Source organism: Dermochelys coriacea, chromosome 7 (genome assembly GCF_009764565.3).
Source record: "Dermochelys coriacea isolate rDerCor1 chromosome 7, rDerCor1.pri.v4, whole genome shotgun sequence".
Taxonomy (NCBI): domain Eukaryota; kingdom Metazoa; phylum Chordata; order Testudines; family Dermochelyidae; genus Dermochelys; species Dermochelys coriacea.
In genome coordinates this window covers 41,057,877-41,073,376 of record NC_050074.1, presented here as the reverse complement: position 1 = coordinate 41,073,376, position 15,500 = coordinate 41,057,877, and the positions used below count along the sequence as shown (strand labels likewise).

At 39.5% G+C, this 15,500-nt stretch overlaps 1 protein-coding gene across 4 annotated transcripts in view; it reads left to right on the top strand.

Moving 5' to 3' along the window:
• IARS1 (isoleucyl-tRNA synthetase 1) overlaps positions 1 to 1,382 on the top strand; it is a 178,299-nt gene extending 176,917 nt beyond the window's left edge. For 3 of the 4 annotated variants that reach the window (XM_038410534.2, XM_038410535.2, XM_043518835.1), the window contains one exon: positions 788 to 1,382. In XM_038410534.2, the coding sequence (XP_038266462.1) occupies positions 788 to 870 (83 nt within the window). In that variant the 3' untranslated portion in view covers positions 871 to 1,382. The remainder of the gene's footprint in view (positions 1 to 787) is intronic. The other variant, XM_043518834.1, reaches the window with a different exon arrangement.
• Positions 1,383 to 15,500: the final 14,118 nt, after the last annotated feature.

Genomic DNA, 15,500 nt, shown 5'->3' with positions numbered 1-15,500 from the left:
GTGAAAAAATCTGTACTTCACACGCAGCCCAGTATGCTAATCTTTTCTGTTTACATTAGTATCTATGGAGTTGGGAGTCAGGATTTCTTGTTCTTCAACTGAATGCCACAACCAGCACAGTTCAGAATCTTTAATGCAGCAAAAAAATAAGATGAAGAGAAAAGTATTCGTGTAGCAAAGTCTGAGAGTCATGGTCAATAGGTAATATCTTTTACTGGCCCTACTTCTGTTGGTAAAAGAGACAAGCTTTTGAGCTACACAGTTCTACCACATAAGTGATGAGAGACTAAGAAGAAATAGAAAATGGGGACTCTGGTATCATTTAAGGAATCCTACAATTTCATCATGTTGCACTGTTAACTTCTTCATAGTGGACTCCTGACCTCATATTGTTGCAATGTAACATAGTCTTCCTGTCGTTATCATCATCACGATCTACATAACACTATGAGTACTTGAAATTGCTGAGGGCTTTGTCCCAGAACATATTTTGGGACATTTGTGTCCTTCAATCTTAAACTGCATGTTAGCTTTGTTGAAATCATACTAGTACCTTGGAAATTTTGATGAGTGGCAAGCTTAATGTATGCTGATCTCTCCTTTGACTTCATTGCAATATCATGATAGGATCTGATTTCAGCTGGGGATTTTCTGTCCAAGCATCATTTTGGCTGAGATAAAGAGAACTGGATTATTATTTCAGAATATGGAAATAAGAGTGTTAACAATGTTTTGTTGTATAGAGATTGCTAATTCTGTTCCATCTTTTCTCTTGCCTTTCGTTCAGAGATTACAAAGGACACCTCCATGAAGACCCTGAATACGAAGACTCTGTATGTTCATGTTATACCAACAACAGCTGAATGCTGATGATTCCATTTTTATGAATAATCCCATGTAGACTTTTTCACAGAAGAGAGATCTGATTCTGATTCGTATGCTTTTTAATGAACATCCAAGTTGTGTACAGTATTTTCAACATCAGCAATTGTACACCGATGATGTTTTCTACCAGTGCATGTGTAATATGCTGCTTTCAGTTTCAAATACAATGTATTTTCGTTGTTATCATAAGCTATATAAAGACTATTCAGAGTAATGTCAGATCTTAAGCCTAGATATCTATGCAGTAATTTGCCTGAAAGAAATGGATTCATACCTCAGTGACGCCGTTCTCTGCCTGTCCTTTATGCAGAGGCTATCTTTAATTTTCTAAGCCATGTCTCCAAGGGTGTGTTACTATAGCTTTGAAACTAATTAGGGAAGAGTTACCCAGTTCTGTGCATTCACACTAGTTGGGTTTTAATGAAGTGTGATGTTGATGAAAATACTTCCTAATTTCCATACTTTGGAACAATAAATTTTCTTTATCTCCAAAACAATGTTTCCTGATTTGGTGGTAATTCACTTCCCTACATCCTTAAAAAAGATTGTACATTGATTCCTTGGGCATCAGCAAAAGCTAAAGGAAACATGAAACTTGTACAGTTTGTCTAAGTGGATGTTATGGATGGTTAAGTTGTAAAATTTGCAAAACATGTTTGTTTTTAGTTTTGTTTACAGTATTCTGATGGATAACCCAAATGACTAAAACTCTTACTTCATGAACTTTCCTAGGATCCAAAGAGGGAAGAGAACAAATAAATCAGACTCTTTGATCTTATGAAATTGATACTTGATTTGATACAGGTTCCTTTTAGAGATCTGATATGGTATTGGAGTCTGTGCTCACTATGAAATACTGGCATAAAATTTACTGTCACTGTTTTACCTCTCTTAGTTTTTGAAGAAAGCTAAGTAAATTGGAAACAGGAATGATGAAAAGACATCTCATAGGAGTAACCAGTACTTAGTTAAAATACCTCTCCATTGCTCTACATCCTTATGCTCCATTGCTTTTTCATCTTTATGCTAAATGTAGATATAAAATAAAATTGAATAGTATTTTCCACAATATACTATATCAGTGGCAAATATAAATATCACTTTTATTAGGCTTGCTTACTGTTCTTCAGTGGGATACACACAGTTCACTTGAAGTGGTGCAAGTTTCTAGCATATAGCTACATATGTGTATTTGCCTGTAGTGTGATGAAACCCTTTTTGAAAATCTGTATCTCCTGAAATACTGGGAATGCACGGTTCTTGAAGTATTGGACAGTGCCAAGTTATTTTCCCATAAACCATGCTTCTCTCTTGATTTAGTCACATGAAAATCAAATAAGTATTCATCTTATTGCCATCTTTCCTTGCACTTGAAGTAATGTGTTCAGGATTATACCTTCTGTGAAGATAAAACTGCTGATCTACAGCAAATGATTTTGCTTTGCACTTTTACAGAAAGTAAATAAAAGCAGAGTAAAAATTGAAATAAAAATCTTATTAATGAGATGAGAAATCCATTTTAATGAGGATATTGAAACATAGGACACAATTATCGGCATCTTAGAGTTGCTTGGCATTTAGTCACACAAATCCTATTTGGTTATGTCCTGCACATCTCTTTAAAAAAAAAACCTGGGATATGAATTGGAGTCAGAATCTGAGTTACCAGTAGAAAAAAATCAAAATCTCTTTCAGAATCTTTACCCTTTCTCAAAGTATGCACAGTGCTGCTTCTTGCCAAAAATGCAGTCCACCCTGCAGCAAAGGAATACCTTCTATGGGCTAAGTCTGATGATCTCCCAATTGTATCCAGTAAAATGTAGCCAAAATAGGCTTCCTAGATAAGCAGCTAGTATATTCTGCAGATGAAAATAAAACAGCTGCTTTCCCCTTCATTTTATACCAGTCTTCACTCCAAAGGCTATTTGCAAAAGTACAATACATATGTTGCACTGTTAAAAGTAATGCTTGTTGATACTCCAATAAAAAAAAAAGTATCTTTGGAAATAAATAGTTTGGGTAAGTTATTTACTCTGTAGGGATGAAGACGGAATGAGATGTCTTTGTATTAACACGAGTCATCTGCATGTGTCTATTACATATTTTCACAAGAATGTTTACTGCAGAAAGCATGTACCCTGACTGACTGTCCCAGCAGTGGCTGAAAGCTAAGTTAGTAATGACAGACCTCTCTCAGTGTGCATCTCAATATGTGCTTCCATTGAAGTCAAAGAAGAACTCTCATTGACTTCAGTGGGAGAAAAGTCAGGCTAACGTTGAGCACTTCTAGAAAAATCTCACCCTTAATGCTTCCCCACTCCCACCTCCTTTCCTGTGAGGCACAGGAAAGCAATTTCTCTATTAGAGAGGTCTAATTGGGAGCGAGGTTCTGGAACATCACTTGATTATTTTTTTCTCACATTAATAGTAATGCTTGCACTTTGCGTTATCAAATTGCTATACAAATATTACCTGATAATGTTCAGTGCTCCTGCATGACAAGTTAGGTGCTGAGTTAGAGAGAGAGAGAGCAACTGCTTTGCTTAATGTCCCACAACTTATCAGCGCCCAAACCAGGATTGGAACACAGAAATAAGACCCTGATGTTAGGCTACAAATCAAGAAGAGGAGCCTCCATGAGTCCTCAGAAGCAGTCTGACCAGAATGTGGATAGAGAAGATGGTCCAAGAAGGCAGAGAATTTGAGCAGTGCCAGTATTTGTGTATATTAATAGCATTTTCAGGTGGCACTAAAGTGGGAGGCATTGCAAATATGCTTGAGAACAGAGAAATGAAACAAATAGCCCTAAAGAAATTAGAAATATAGACAGGAAGTAATAAAAATAAGACAAACATGGAATAATGCAACCTATCATCTGGAAAAATAATCTAAAATCCAGATCTATGGGAGAGGGAAGAAGCAGGAAAGCAGTTACTCTGAGAGAAGTGGACAGTGTTATATGTAAGATGGTAATAATTATCGTGTTTCCAGTAGCATCTCAATGTGTTGTACAGACATAAGAAAACATTGTTCCTGCCTTAAGAGTTGGTAGTCTAAAATTTGACAAGAAGAACAAGGCAATTTTGAACTGCTTATGTAGAGGCAACACAATACAGCATTGGTGTGACTGAACCTGGAATTTAACTTTTTTTTTTTTTGACACATGATTAACAGAAAGATTGACAAACTGAAGGCAATGCAGTGATGAGCAAAAAATTGATTTCTTTTGATCTATTTGCATAAGAGATATTAACCCTCATCCTTCAGGGTGTAATCAAACCAGTAACTGGGATGAGGAAGAAATTTCCACTATGCCAAGTTATTACATAATTGCTTACTATGGAGTTTCTTGCTCCTTTCTCTAAAGAATTTGATGCTGGTCACTGTCAGAGACTGAACTGGATCAGGTGGGCCATTGGTCTGATCCAATATAGAAATTGCTGTGTGCCTGGAAGTTCACAAATAGTACAAGGCAAATTGCATACAACTAGATGAAATTTAAATAAGAAATATGGGTTGAATATTGGGGAAAAACGTCTTGACAGAGAGATATATTATGCTACAGAACAATTCCTCAATGAGAACTTGTGGAAATACCCATCAATGGACTCTTTCTTTTGACTCCTATAAGCTTTGTTTTGAGCCCTAGAGACAATTAAAACTGGACAAGAAAATTACTACAGGAACCTAAATCCTGCATTGGCAGGGAGATATGCTGGGGAGATGTTTCCCTGTGTCTGGTTTAGTTGTGTTTAAAGTGAAAATTACTTTTCCCCCTCCCAGCTTTTGGTTTGTCTTAACATAATGTTACCTAGTCTTATTTTCTCCCTTTAGAATAATGCATTATATATTCCCAAATATGTGTGTTTTGAAGTGAAAGTTATCGCCCTTCGAATGCCATGAGATGGTACTTCTAGTTTCTATCATTATGCTAATTGGGATCACTGCAAGTCTGAGTATTGTTTCAAGTGGCACATGGCACAAGGGATCATCTTTCAAGCAAGTGCAAGACTGTTCTCCATGTCAAGGAGCATATTCAACTAACAATTTGAATTTTGTCTTTAGATAAGTTGCCTGCATAACTCCTTCATTGCACTCTGCTCTTCTTCTCCAGATAAAGATTGTGCTTAAATATAAAAGAAGGGCTGTGCAGCATGCACTGAAAAGAACCAAAGTTAAGGCTGCAATTTCCTCAAATAATTTGCTTCCATTGAGCTTTTTTAAAGTACTGCTCTTCCAAAGAGAACTGTGGGTGGGCTTTGCATGGGTACAGGGCTCCTTTTTCAGGATTCTTTTTCCAGGATTAGTGTCTTAATTTGCACAGTGCCATAAATATAGTAGTATTCCATACCTTCTCCCTCCTTTTCTCTCCTTTCACTTTCTTCATTGTATCCCCCATGTATTCTTCCCTTTCTCTCTGTTTACTGCATCCTTCCCCACTAGTCCTTTTAGTCGCGCACCCATGTTCTCATATCTGTATCCTATCCTCCTCCGGAGTTGTGATTGGATGGAAGAGAAATTGTGGTCTCTCCAACTACAGCTGATTTTGTCACAAAGTCAGAAGTGTCCTTAAATGCTGTTGCCATGGTTCAGTCAGGATCAGTCATCATTCACAGGGAGACACACCCACCCACCCAGGGCAGGTAGTCAGTGCAAGAATCAGACAATGGACTAAGCCTGAGTTTTTTCACATGGCACTATTAAGCGTGATTGCTAGGTCACCAGATTACTTTGGCCTCCCCTTTTTATGCATATTAGTGTTGTGTAATTAACAAATGAGGATTAGTATACAAGTTCAACTTTTGGCTGCTGCAGTGTTAGCTCATCAAGTTCCCATATCTATAAAACTTACTGTAAGAAATTATTGGGAACAAGCAATGACCCTCTGGGTTGAACTCTTTTTATTTCCCTTTCCATTTTTAGTCATCATTTCCCCCAGGATACTATCTAATTATTTCTTCAGCGATCTTGTCTCATGAGCTTTCATGAAATGTGGAAAGTTTCCTACTTACTTTTTTTAAATTAGTTTTTCTTTCATTTTTGTGCCTGCTGTCTTGCTGTTTCATCTCGATTAAGCTAAAAATAGTTGCTTGACTTGACATGATACTCTTTAGGATTTATGTACTTCAATTGACTTCCTTCTTAACTGTCTTTTGTTGTATAAATTAGGTCCTGGGCCATTTTGATGTAATGCTAAGAGGCATGTGCAGAAGCCTGTATCAAGTGCTGAGCATGTCCTTACTTTAAGAGTTTATATCTTCCAGTCCTGGCAACAATCCCCTGACCTTTCTCTCTCACTCTTTCACTGATAGCAACAATACAGCATCCCATCTTTCTCATTTCATTGAAATATAAGTTCCTTTCAGCAATCTGCAAGAGCTGAACTCTGCTGAGCAAATCCTTTATTGCTGGGGAGCTTTAGGTAGTGTAACAATACAGATTTATCATTGCAACTGTGTCCAAAATCATGGTAATGTGGTTTAAACAAGTGAAAGGGTGGACATTTATATTTTAAAATGTCAATATTTTTCTTCTATACAACTCCCTCTTCCCTGATCTGATAGCCACTGTGTACCTAATGGCTCATGCTAACTCCTCTTGCAGTCAGTGGGAGTTGGACTGGGCCATAAGAGTGGGTTGTATCCAAACAATTATCGGAGAGGTGTCTACTCTACAAAATCCACCACAATTGGCACCCTTGTTGACATACACAGCAGAGGGGCCAACAACTGAATGACACCAGAGATCCTCACCCTTAGAGTTGATCTCTCCAGGTGAGTACTAAGATATACTGGCAAGGCAATGTGGGGGAACACTGTTCTGCTACTCCTGGTACTGCGCCTGTTCGCCAGCACAAGAGAGAGGATTTCAGGGTCTAGCTCTGTCAATACAGATTCTTTCCCCCCAGATTGTAATTCAGACTGAAGTGGATCTGTATAGTCATGTTACAAGGTGTTAATTTAGTTTTTCCATATGAATGTATAGTGCCGAAAACCTGTTTGTGCATTGTTGATGTGCACTCAATAAAATATTAAAGACAAAATCTTCATGGTAATTATTATTCTTATGGTTAACTTCTTTTCAGTGAAGGTATAGATTTCTCTAGGCTTTTTTTAAGTTTCTTTCTTCCCATCAAAATTTTATCCACAATCATTTTTTTTTCATAGCAACTGAGTTTTTGCCGATTGCATCAAATATGATCACAATAGCCACTTTGCTGTTATGAATCTTTCCAATTTCCTCTTTCCTTCATAATTCTTGAGGGCTGAGTCTAGACCGCCTTGTCACATTGGTTAAGCAGGAAGCAATTATTCTTTTTTTAGTAGTTATTTATATGATTTTGCATGGTATCAGCTCATGACATCAACAAAACAGCTAATGATAAGCCTTGTGCATTAGTGTAGACTAACTTGATACATAGTCCCCAAGGTTTTCCTTTAAAAAAAAAAAAAAGACGACGACAAAATGGAAGAAAAAAGGAAACTTCCATTCTGTAAACATACGGAAGCAGCTTTACAGCATAAAGCTCTGTTTGTTGAGTTAATGTTACTGTTTTGCTGTGCTTTGAGTGGTGGTTGGCTGGGGTTGGGGCAGTGTGCATCTCCAGTTACCTAACTTTTTTCACAGTTAAAAGGTTTATATAACCAATGTAATTATAACTTTTATGTAATTGCAGAAAAGTCTCTCCTATTTCAGTATGTCTGAATATTTAAGAAAAAAGAAAAGGAGTACTTGTGGCACCTTAGAGACTAACAAATTTATTAGAGCATAAGCTTTCGTGAGCTACAGCTGTAGCTCACAAAAGCTTATGCTCTAATAAATTTGTTAGTCTCTAAGGTGCCACAAGTACTCCTTTTCTTTCTGCTACTCTGAAACCTGTGAATATTTAAGCTAATTTGCTGTCCCTGTCGGTAAAGAGTTCTAATGATGGGTCACTCAGCTCCTCAGAAGGTAGATTTTTTTTAAAAAAATTCTTGTAGGTGCACTTAATGCCAAAATAAAACCATTCATAAACACGTTTCTGTATTATGTTTTAAGAGCTTCTTGGTTTGGAGGTCAGGGAATTCTGTGGAAATTACCCTCATTTTGCAATTCGTTCCCAATCCTCTTCAGTGATTAAAATAGTGACACACAGATCTCTGATAAATTGCCAGGTTACCCAATGCTTATAAATTGCTGTATTTGATTGAATATGACAATTAGACATCTGTGCATAAGGTACTTCCATGGAATATCATCTTTAGTACGTTTGAAGGACAAATCATTATCTTTACTTAACAGAATTGGTAATTTGCAAAGGAAAAATAATCAGAACTCAAAATTACACCATGTGTTGTGTGACTAATCATACATCCAAATGCTTTTTATTTTATCTTTTAAGCTCTTTTGGGCTATACTGATTTTAAATTATATATGAAGTGAGCTCTGCCAATCAGTGCAACTCAAGGAAGTCAGAGGAACGTCTAAGAATTAGTGGAGACATCTAGTTTAGGATAATTGATTCTGCAATCTATGCTTATGAGAGTATAGTAGAATCTCAGAGTTTACAAATACCTCTGGAATGGAGGTTTTGTAACACTGAAATGTTCATAACTCTGAACAAAAAGTTATGGTGGGTCTTTCAAAAGTTTACAACTGAATATTGACTTAATACAGCTTTGAAACTTTATTATGAAGAAGAAAAATGCTACTTTACTTTTTTTTAGTAATTTATGCTGAACACTGTACTTTATTTGCTTTTTTGTTTTTGGGTCTCTGCTGCTGCCTGATTGTGTACTTTTGGTTTCAAATGAGGTGTGTGGTTGACTGGTCAGTTCGTAACACTGGTGTTGGTAACCCTGAGGTTCTACTGTATTTCATCAACATTTATAATAGCATGAAATAGTCCAGCCAGTGGCTGAAGAAATATAGCATATTATTCCTGTAACTGGAGCAATGGTCATCAAGCAAGGAAGGTCCTTGGCAAGAACTGAAAGAGGCAAAAAGTATCTTACTGTTTAAGGACAAAAAGAAAAGGAGTACTTGTGGCACCTTAGAGACTAACAAATTTATTAGAGCATAAGCTTTCGTGAGCTACAGCTCACTTCATCGGATGCATTTGGTGGAAAAAACAGAGAAGAGATTTATATACACACACAGAGGGAACATGAAACAATGGGTTTATCATACACACTGTAAGGAGAGTGATCACTTAAGATAAGCCATCACCAGCAGCAGGGGGGAGAAAGGAGGAAAACCCACAGTGTGTATGATAAACCCATTGTTACATGTTCTCTGTGTGTGTGTATATAAATCTCTCCTCTATTTTTTCCACCAAATGCATCTGATGAAGTGAGCTGTAGCTCACGAAAGCTTATGCTCTAATAAATTTGTTAGTCTCTAAGGTGCCACAAGTACTGTAAGGAGAGTGATCACTTAAGATAAGCCATCACCAGCAGCGGGGGGGGGGGGGGAGGAGGAAAACCTTTCATGGTGACAAGCAAGGTAGGCTAATTCCAGCAGTTAACAAGAATATCAGAGGAACAGTGGGGGATGGGGTGGGGGGGAGAAATACCATGGGGAAATAGTTTTACTTTGTGTAATGACTCATCCATTCCCAGTCTCTATTCAAGCCTAAGTTAATTGTATCCCGTTTGCAAATTAATTCCAATTTAGCAGTCTCTCGTTGGAGTCTGTTTTTGAAGCTTTTTTGTTGAAGGATAGCCACACTTAGGTCTGTAATCGAGTGACCAGAGAGATTGAAGTGTTCTCCAACTGGTTTTTGAATGTTATAATTCTTGACGTCTGATTTGTGTCCATTCATTCTTTTACGTAGAGACTATCAAGTTTGGCCGATGTACATGGCAGAGGGGCATTGCTGGCACATGATGGCATATATCACATTGGTAGATGCGCAGGTGAACGAGCCTCTGATAGTGTGGCTGATGTGATTAGGCCCTATGATGGTATCCCCTGAATAGATATGTGGACAGAGTTGGCAACGGGCTTTGTTGCAAGGATAGGTTCCTGGGTCAGTGGTTCTGTTGTGTGGTGTGTGGTTGCTGGTGAGTATTTGCTTCAGATTGGGGGCTGTCTGTAAGCAAGGACTGGCCTGTCTCCCAAGATCTGTGAGAGTGATGGGTCGTCCTTCAGGATAGGTTGTAGATCCTTGATGATGCATTGGAGAGGTTTTAGTTGGGGGCTGAAGGTGATGGCTAGTGGCGTTCTGTTGTTTTCTTTGTTGGGCCTGTCCTGTAGTAGGTGACTTCTGGGTACTCTTCTGGCTCTGTCAATCTGTTTCTTCACTTCAGCAGGTGGGTATTGTAGTTGTAGGAATGCATGATAGAGATCTTGTAGGTGTTTGTCTCTGTCTGAGGGGTTGGAGCAAATGCGGTTATATCGTAGAGCTTGGCTGTAGACAATGGATCGAGTGGTATGATCTGGATGAAAGCTAGAGGCATGTAGGTAGGAATAGCGGTCAGTAGGTTTCCGATATAGGGTGGTGTAGAAATCCAGGCTGCTGTTTCGACCTTCAGGAGGAGTCCACCCAGAATCCTTCTTTTTGTAGTGTTGGCAGGAAGGTCTCTGTGGGTTAATAAGTTGGTCAGAGGTGTGTTGGAAATATTCCTTGTGTCTGAGACTTCGAAAATAGGATTCTAGGTCACCACAGAACTGTATCATGTTCGTGGGGGTGGAGGGGCAAAAGGAGAGGCCCCGAGATAGGACAGATACTACACTACAAAACACTACAAAAAGAAGAATTCTGGGTGGACTCCTCCTGAAGGTCGAAACAGCAGCCTGGATTTCTACATAGAGTGCTTCCGCTGACGTGCACGAGCTGAAATTGTGGAAAAGCAGCATCGCTTACCCCATAACCTCAGCCATGCAGAACACAGTGCCATCCACAGCCTCAGAAACAACTCTGACATCATAATCAAAAAGGCTTACAAAGGAGGTGCTGTCGTCATCATGAATAGGTCGGAGTATGAACAAGAGGCTACCAGGCAGCACCACTTTCTACAAGCCATTACCCTCGGATCCCACCGAGAGTTACCAAAAGAAACTACAGCATTTGCTCAAGAAACTCCCTGAAAAAGCACAAGAACAAATCCGCACAGACACACCCCTAGAACCCTGACCTGGGGTATTCTATCTGCTACCCAAGATCCATAAACCTGGAAATCCTGGACTCCCCATCATCTCAGGCATTGGCACCCTGACAGCAGGATTGTCTGGCTATATAGACTCCCTCCTCAGGCCCTTCGTTACCAGCACTCCCAGCTATCTTCGAGACACCACTGACTTCCTGAGGAAACTACAGTCCATTGGTGATCTTCCTAAAAACACCATCCTAGCCACTATGGATGTAGAAGCCCTCTACACCAACAGTCCACACAAAGATGGACTACATGCCGTCAGGAACAGTATCCCCGATACTGTCATGGCTAACCTGGTGGCTGAACTTTTGTGACTTTGTCCTCACCCATAACTATTTCACATTTGGTGACAATGTATACCTTCAAAACAGCAGCACTGCGATGGGTACCCGCATGGCCCCACAGTATGCCAACATTTTTATGGCTGACTTAGAACAACGCTTCCTCAGCTCTTGTCCCCTAATGCCCCTACTCTACTTGTGCTACACTGATGACATCTTCATCATCTGGACCCATGGAAAAGAAGCTCTTGAGGAATTCCACCATGATTTCAACAATTTCCATCCCACCATCAACCTCAGCCTGGACCAGTCCACACAAGAGATCCACTTCCTGGACACTACGGTGCTAATAAGCGATGGTCACATAAACACCACCCTATATCGGAAACCTACTGACCGCTATTCCTACCTACATGCCTCTAGCTTTCATCCAGATCATACCACTCGATCCATTGTCTACAGCCAAGCTCTACGATATAACCGCATTTGCTCCAACCCCTCAGACAGAGACAAACACCTACAAGATCTCTATCATGCATTCCTACAACTACAATACCCACCTGCTGAAGTGAAGAAACAGATTGACAGAGCCAGAAGAGTACCCAGAAGTCACCTACTACAGGACAGGCCCAACAAAGAAAATAACAGAACGCCACTAGCCATCACCTTCAGCCCCCAACTAAAACCTCTCCAACGCATCATCAAGGATCTACAACCTATCCTGAAGGACGACCCATCACTCTCACAGATCTTGGGAGACAGGCCAGTCCTTGCTTACAGACAGCCCCCCAATCTGAAGCAAATACTCACCAGCAACCACACACCACACAACAGAACCACTGACCCAGGAACCTATCCTTGCAACAAAGCCCGTTGCCAACTCTGTCCACATATCTATTCAGGGGATACCATCATAGGGCCTAATCACATCAGCCACATTATCAGAGGCTCGTTCACCTGCGCATCTACCAATGTGATATATGCCATCATGTGCCAGCAATGCCAGCAATGCCCCTCTGCCATGTACATTGGCCAAACTGGACAGTCTCTACGCAAAAGAATGAATGGACACAAATCAGACGTCAAGAATTATAACATTCAAAAACCAGTTGGAGAACACTTCAATCTCTCTGGTCACTCGATTACAGACCTAAGAGTGGCTATCCTTCAACAAAAAAGCTTCAAAAACAGACTCCAACGAGAGACTGCTGAATTGGAATTAATTTGCAAACTGGATACAATTAACTTAGGCTTGAATAGAGACTGGGAATGGATGAGTCATTACACAAAGTAAAACTATTTCCCCATGGTATTTCTCCCCCCCACCCCACCCCCCACTGTTCCTCTGATATTCTTGTTAACTGCTGGAATTAGCCTACCTTGCTTGTCACCATGAAAGGTTTTCCTCCTCCCCCCCCTCCCCCCCGCTGCTGGTGATGGCTTATCTTAAGTGATCACTCTCCTTACAGTAAAAAGAAAAGGAGTACTTGTGGCACCTTTTCTTTTTTCTTTTTGCGAATACAGACTAACACGGCTGCTACTCTGAAACCTCTCCTTACAGTGTGTATGATAAACCCATTGTTTCATGTTTTCTCTGTGTGTGTATATAAATCTCTCCTCTGTTTTTTCCACCAAATGCATCCGATGAAGTGAGCTGTAGCTCACGAAAGCTTATGCTCTAATAAATTTGTTAGTCTCTAAGGTGCCACAAGTACTCCTTTTCTTTTTGCGAATACAGACTAACACAGCTGCTACTCTGAAACTTGTTTAAGGACAATGTGTCATCAGAATTAGTTGTGTGAAGACCTACTATCAAGTGATGCTTAAACCTGGAATTTGACTCTTCGTGAAGATTACTGTGGGGAGAAAATAAACTCGCTCTATACATGTGTGATGATCTGAGACATTTAGTCTTTTCAGGTTCTTAGTGTGTTCATTGTGGTATCTCAGCACCTTTATTCCACTCTATTTGGTTTAGTTCAGGACTTAATTTTTAACCATATTTTCATGTGGGCCATGACAATTACACTGGCAAAATCCCTGAGTTCTTTTGTCTGGGTATTCCAATTCAACGTTCTCATGTACAAAACAGGTAGGTGTGTCCATTTTTACCAGCTTTTACATGTGCAAACTGGATGCCCCAGCAGATTTTCCTAGTACTGTTTGGATCTATTCAAGAATTTGGCCCTTACTGGTCCCAACTGGTTTAATAAAAAGTCAGATGTACCATTAACTTGGCTGAAGCTATAGTACAGAAGGAATAAAAAAATAGCTATATTAAAGATACAGTAGAGAGGGTGTGCTAAAAATTTACATTATATAGGATCTCTGTAGCCAAGTGGTGGTAAGATCAGTTGTGTACATGTAATGGGCAATCAGTGGGATGTAAACTCCAGTTTAAGGGAATAATCCAAGTCATTTTATGTCATACTGAGGCTGTTAGAACTGGAAACAACACATTCCCAATCTTGATGCCCTAGAGCAACTGCCATGGGAAGTAGTTCATCTTGGGTTCCTTCCTACCATGTTCTTTGTGGCCTGTTCCTTGTTCAGCATCATCCTCTATTTCCTACCAGCCCGAAAACTATGTTAAATGGGTCATCTTTAGGGGCAGATGACCATGATGTTCCCCAAATCAGGTTTTTTTTCTCCCCCATTCATTGTGTTCCAAAAATGTTTTCCACAGTGGGCAACAAAACTCTTAGAGCCAGCCCTGCTATTAACCCCTCTGGTGTCTGCTATATCATTGTCAGTGACATAGAATTTATCTAAACTTTACAGTTGAAAATTAACAAAACAGATTGACTGGTAACTAGCCATAAACACTAGCCAGTGTCTCTCAAACTATTGTACTGGTGACCCCTTTCACATAGCAAGCCTCTGACTGTGCCCTCCTCTTATAAATTGAAAACACTTGTTTATATATTTAACACCATTATAAATGCTGGAGGCAAAGCAGGGTTTGGGGTAGAAGCTGACAGCTCGTGACCCCCCATGTAATAATCTCATGACTCCCTGAGGGGTCCCGACCCCCAATTTGAGAACCCCGCCACAGAAGTTCAGCATTAAGCAGAAATTGCTGGAAACCATTTTCAATATAGTTTAAGGGAAAAATAATTTGTGTTGTGATGTCATTTTCCTTAGTTAGTGTAGCATGTGATGTTGTTTTTACTGGCTACCTAATGTTTCAATCTTCTGTGTTTCTTATCTCAGGTAGCCACTATTGCTCAGCATTGCAAGATAAAGTATCTTTTAAATGGTAGGAAGGAAGTCCTTTCTCACTGTTAGTCTTTCTTTCAGCTGTGTAAGGCTGAGGTCCAAATTGCAATGTTCCTAATAGGCGTTAGATCTTTTCTCCTTCAGAGCTGAGTTTTCTGCTTCAGGTGTCAGGTGAATTTGCGGTTCTGATTTTATTTGTTTTATTGAGTCTATTTCAGCCTACAAACATAAAAAGAATGTCTGTCTGTTCGAGACTCTAGGTGCCCTTAACAGCTAATCAATCAAATTAAGAAAAAAAAATACCAATAGTCAACCAGCAACCTTCTTCCATACAAAAGAAACCTATACACAAAACAAAAAATTTCCCACCTCCTCTTCCACAAAGCTCTCCTGGTGACAAAATAAAACCACAAGAACAAGGGGTGATAGCTTCATCGAGGAGAGAATGGCCCCAGCCGACGAAGCACTGTCCACACCAGCACTTTGTCATTAAAGCTTTTGTCATTCAGGGGGCCAGGGGTTTCACAACCCTGAGCGACAAAAGTTTTAGCGATGAAAGTTCAGTGTAGACATGGCCTGAGTGAGGTTAAGAGTTTGAGACAATCCTTCCTTTTTTCCCCACTCTTATTTTATTGAGTACTTTATTGACTCCCAAGATACTATTCTTTAAGCATAATGTATGGGTATGAAAATATCTTGTTATTGTCTTAATGTTATAAATGACAGTTCATTAATGTTTTAAAAAATATTAAGGGCTTCTTTGAAAACTTGGCTGTTAGCCTGCAGTGTTACTTCTCTTAACTCCAAGTCTGATTGCTTTCAGCTTACTTTTATGATGTGTCTGAATTGCCAAGTGTGAGCTGCAAAATGATACCGTGGCTTTCCTGATTGTTACCTTACATTTGTGACATGAACACAGGAATTGCCAAGAAAAGAAACAAATTAAATCAGTGCTCTCTTATGAAGCTAAGAAATAGTC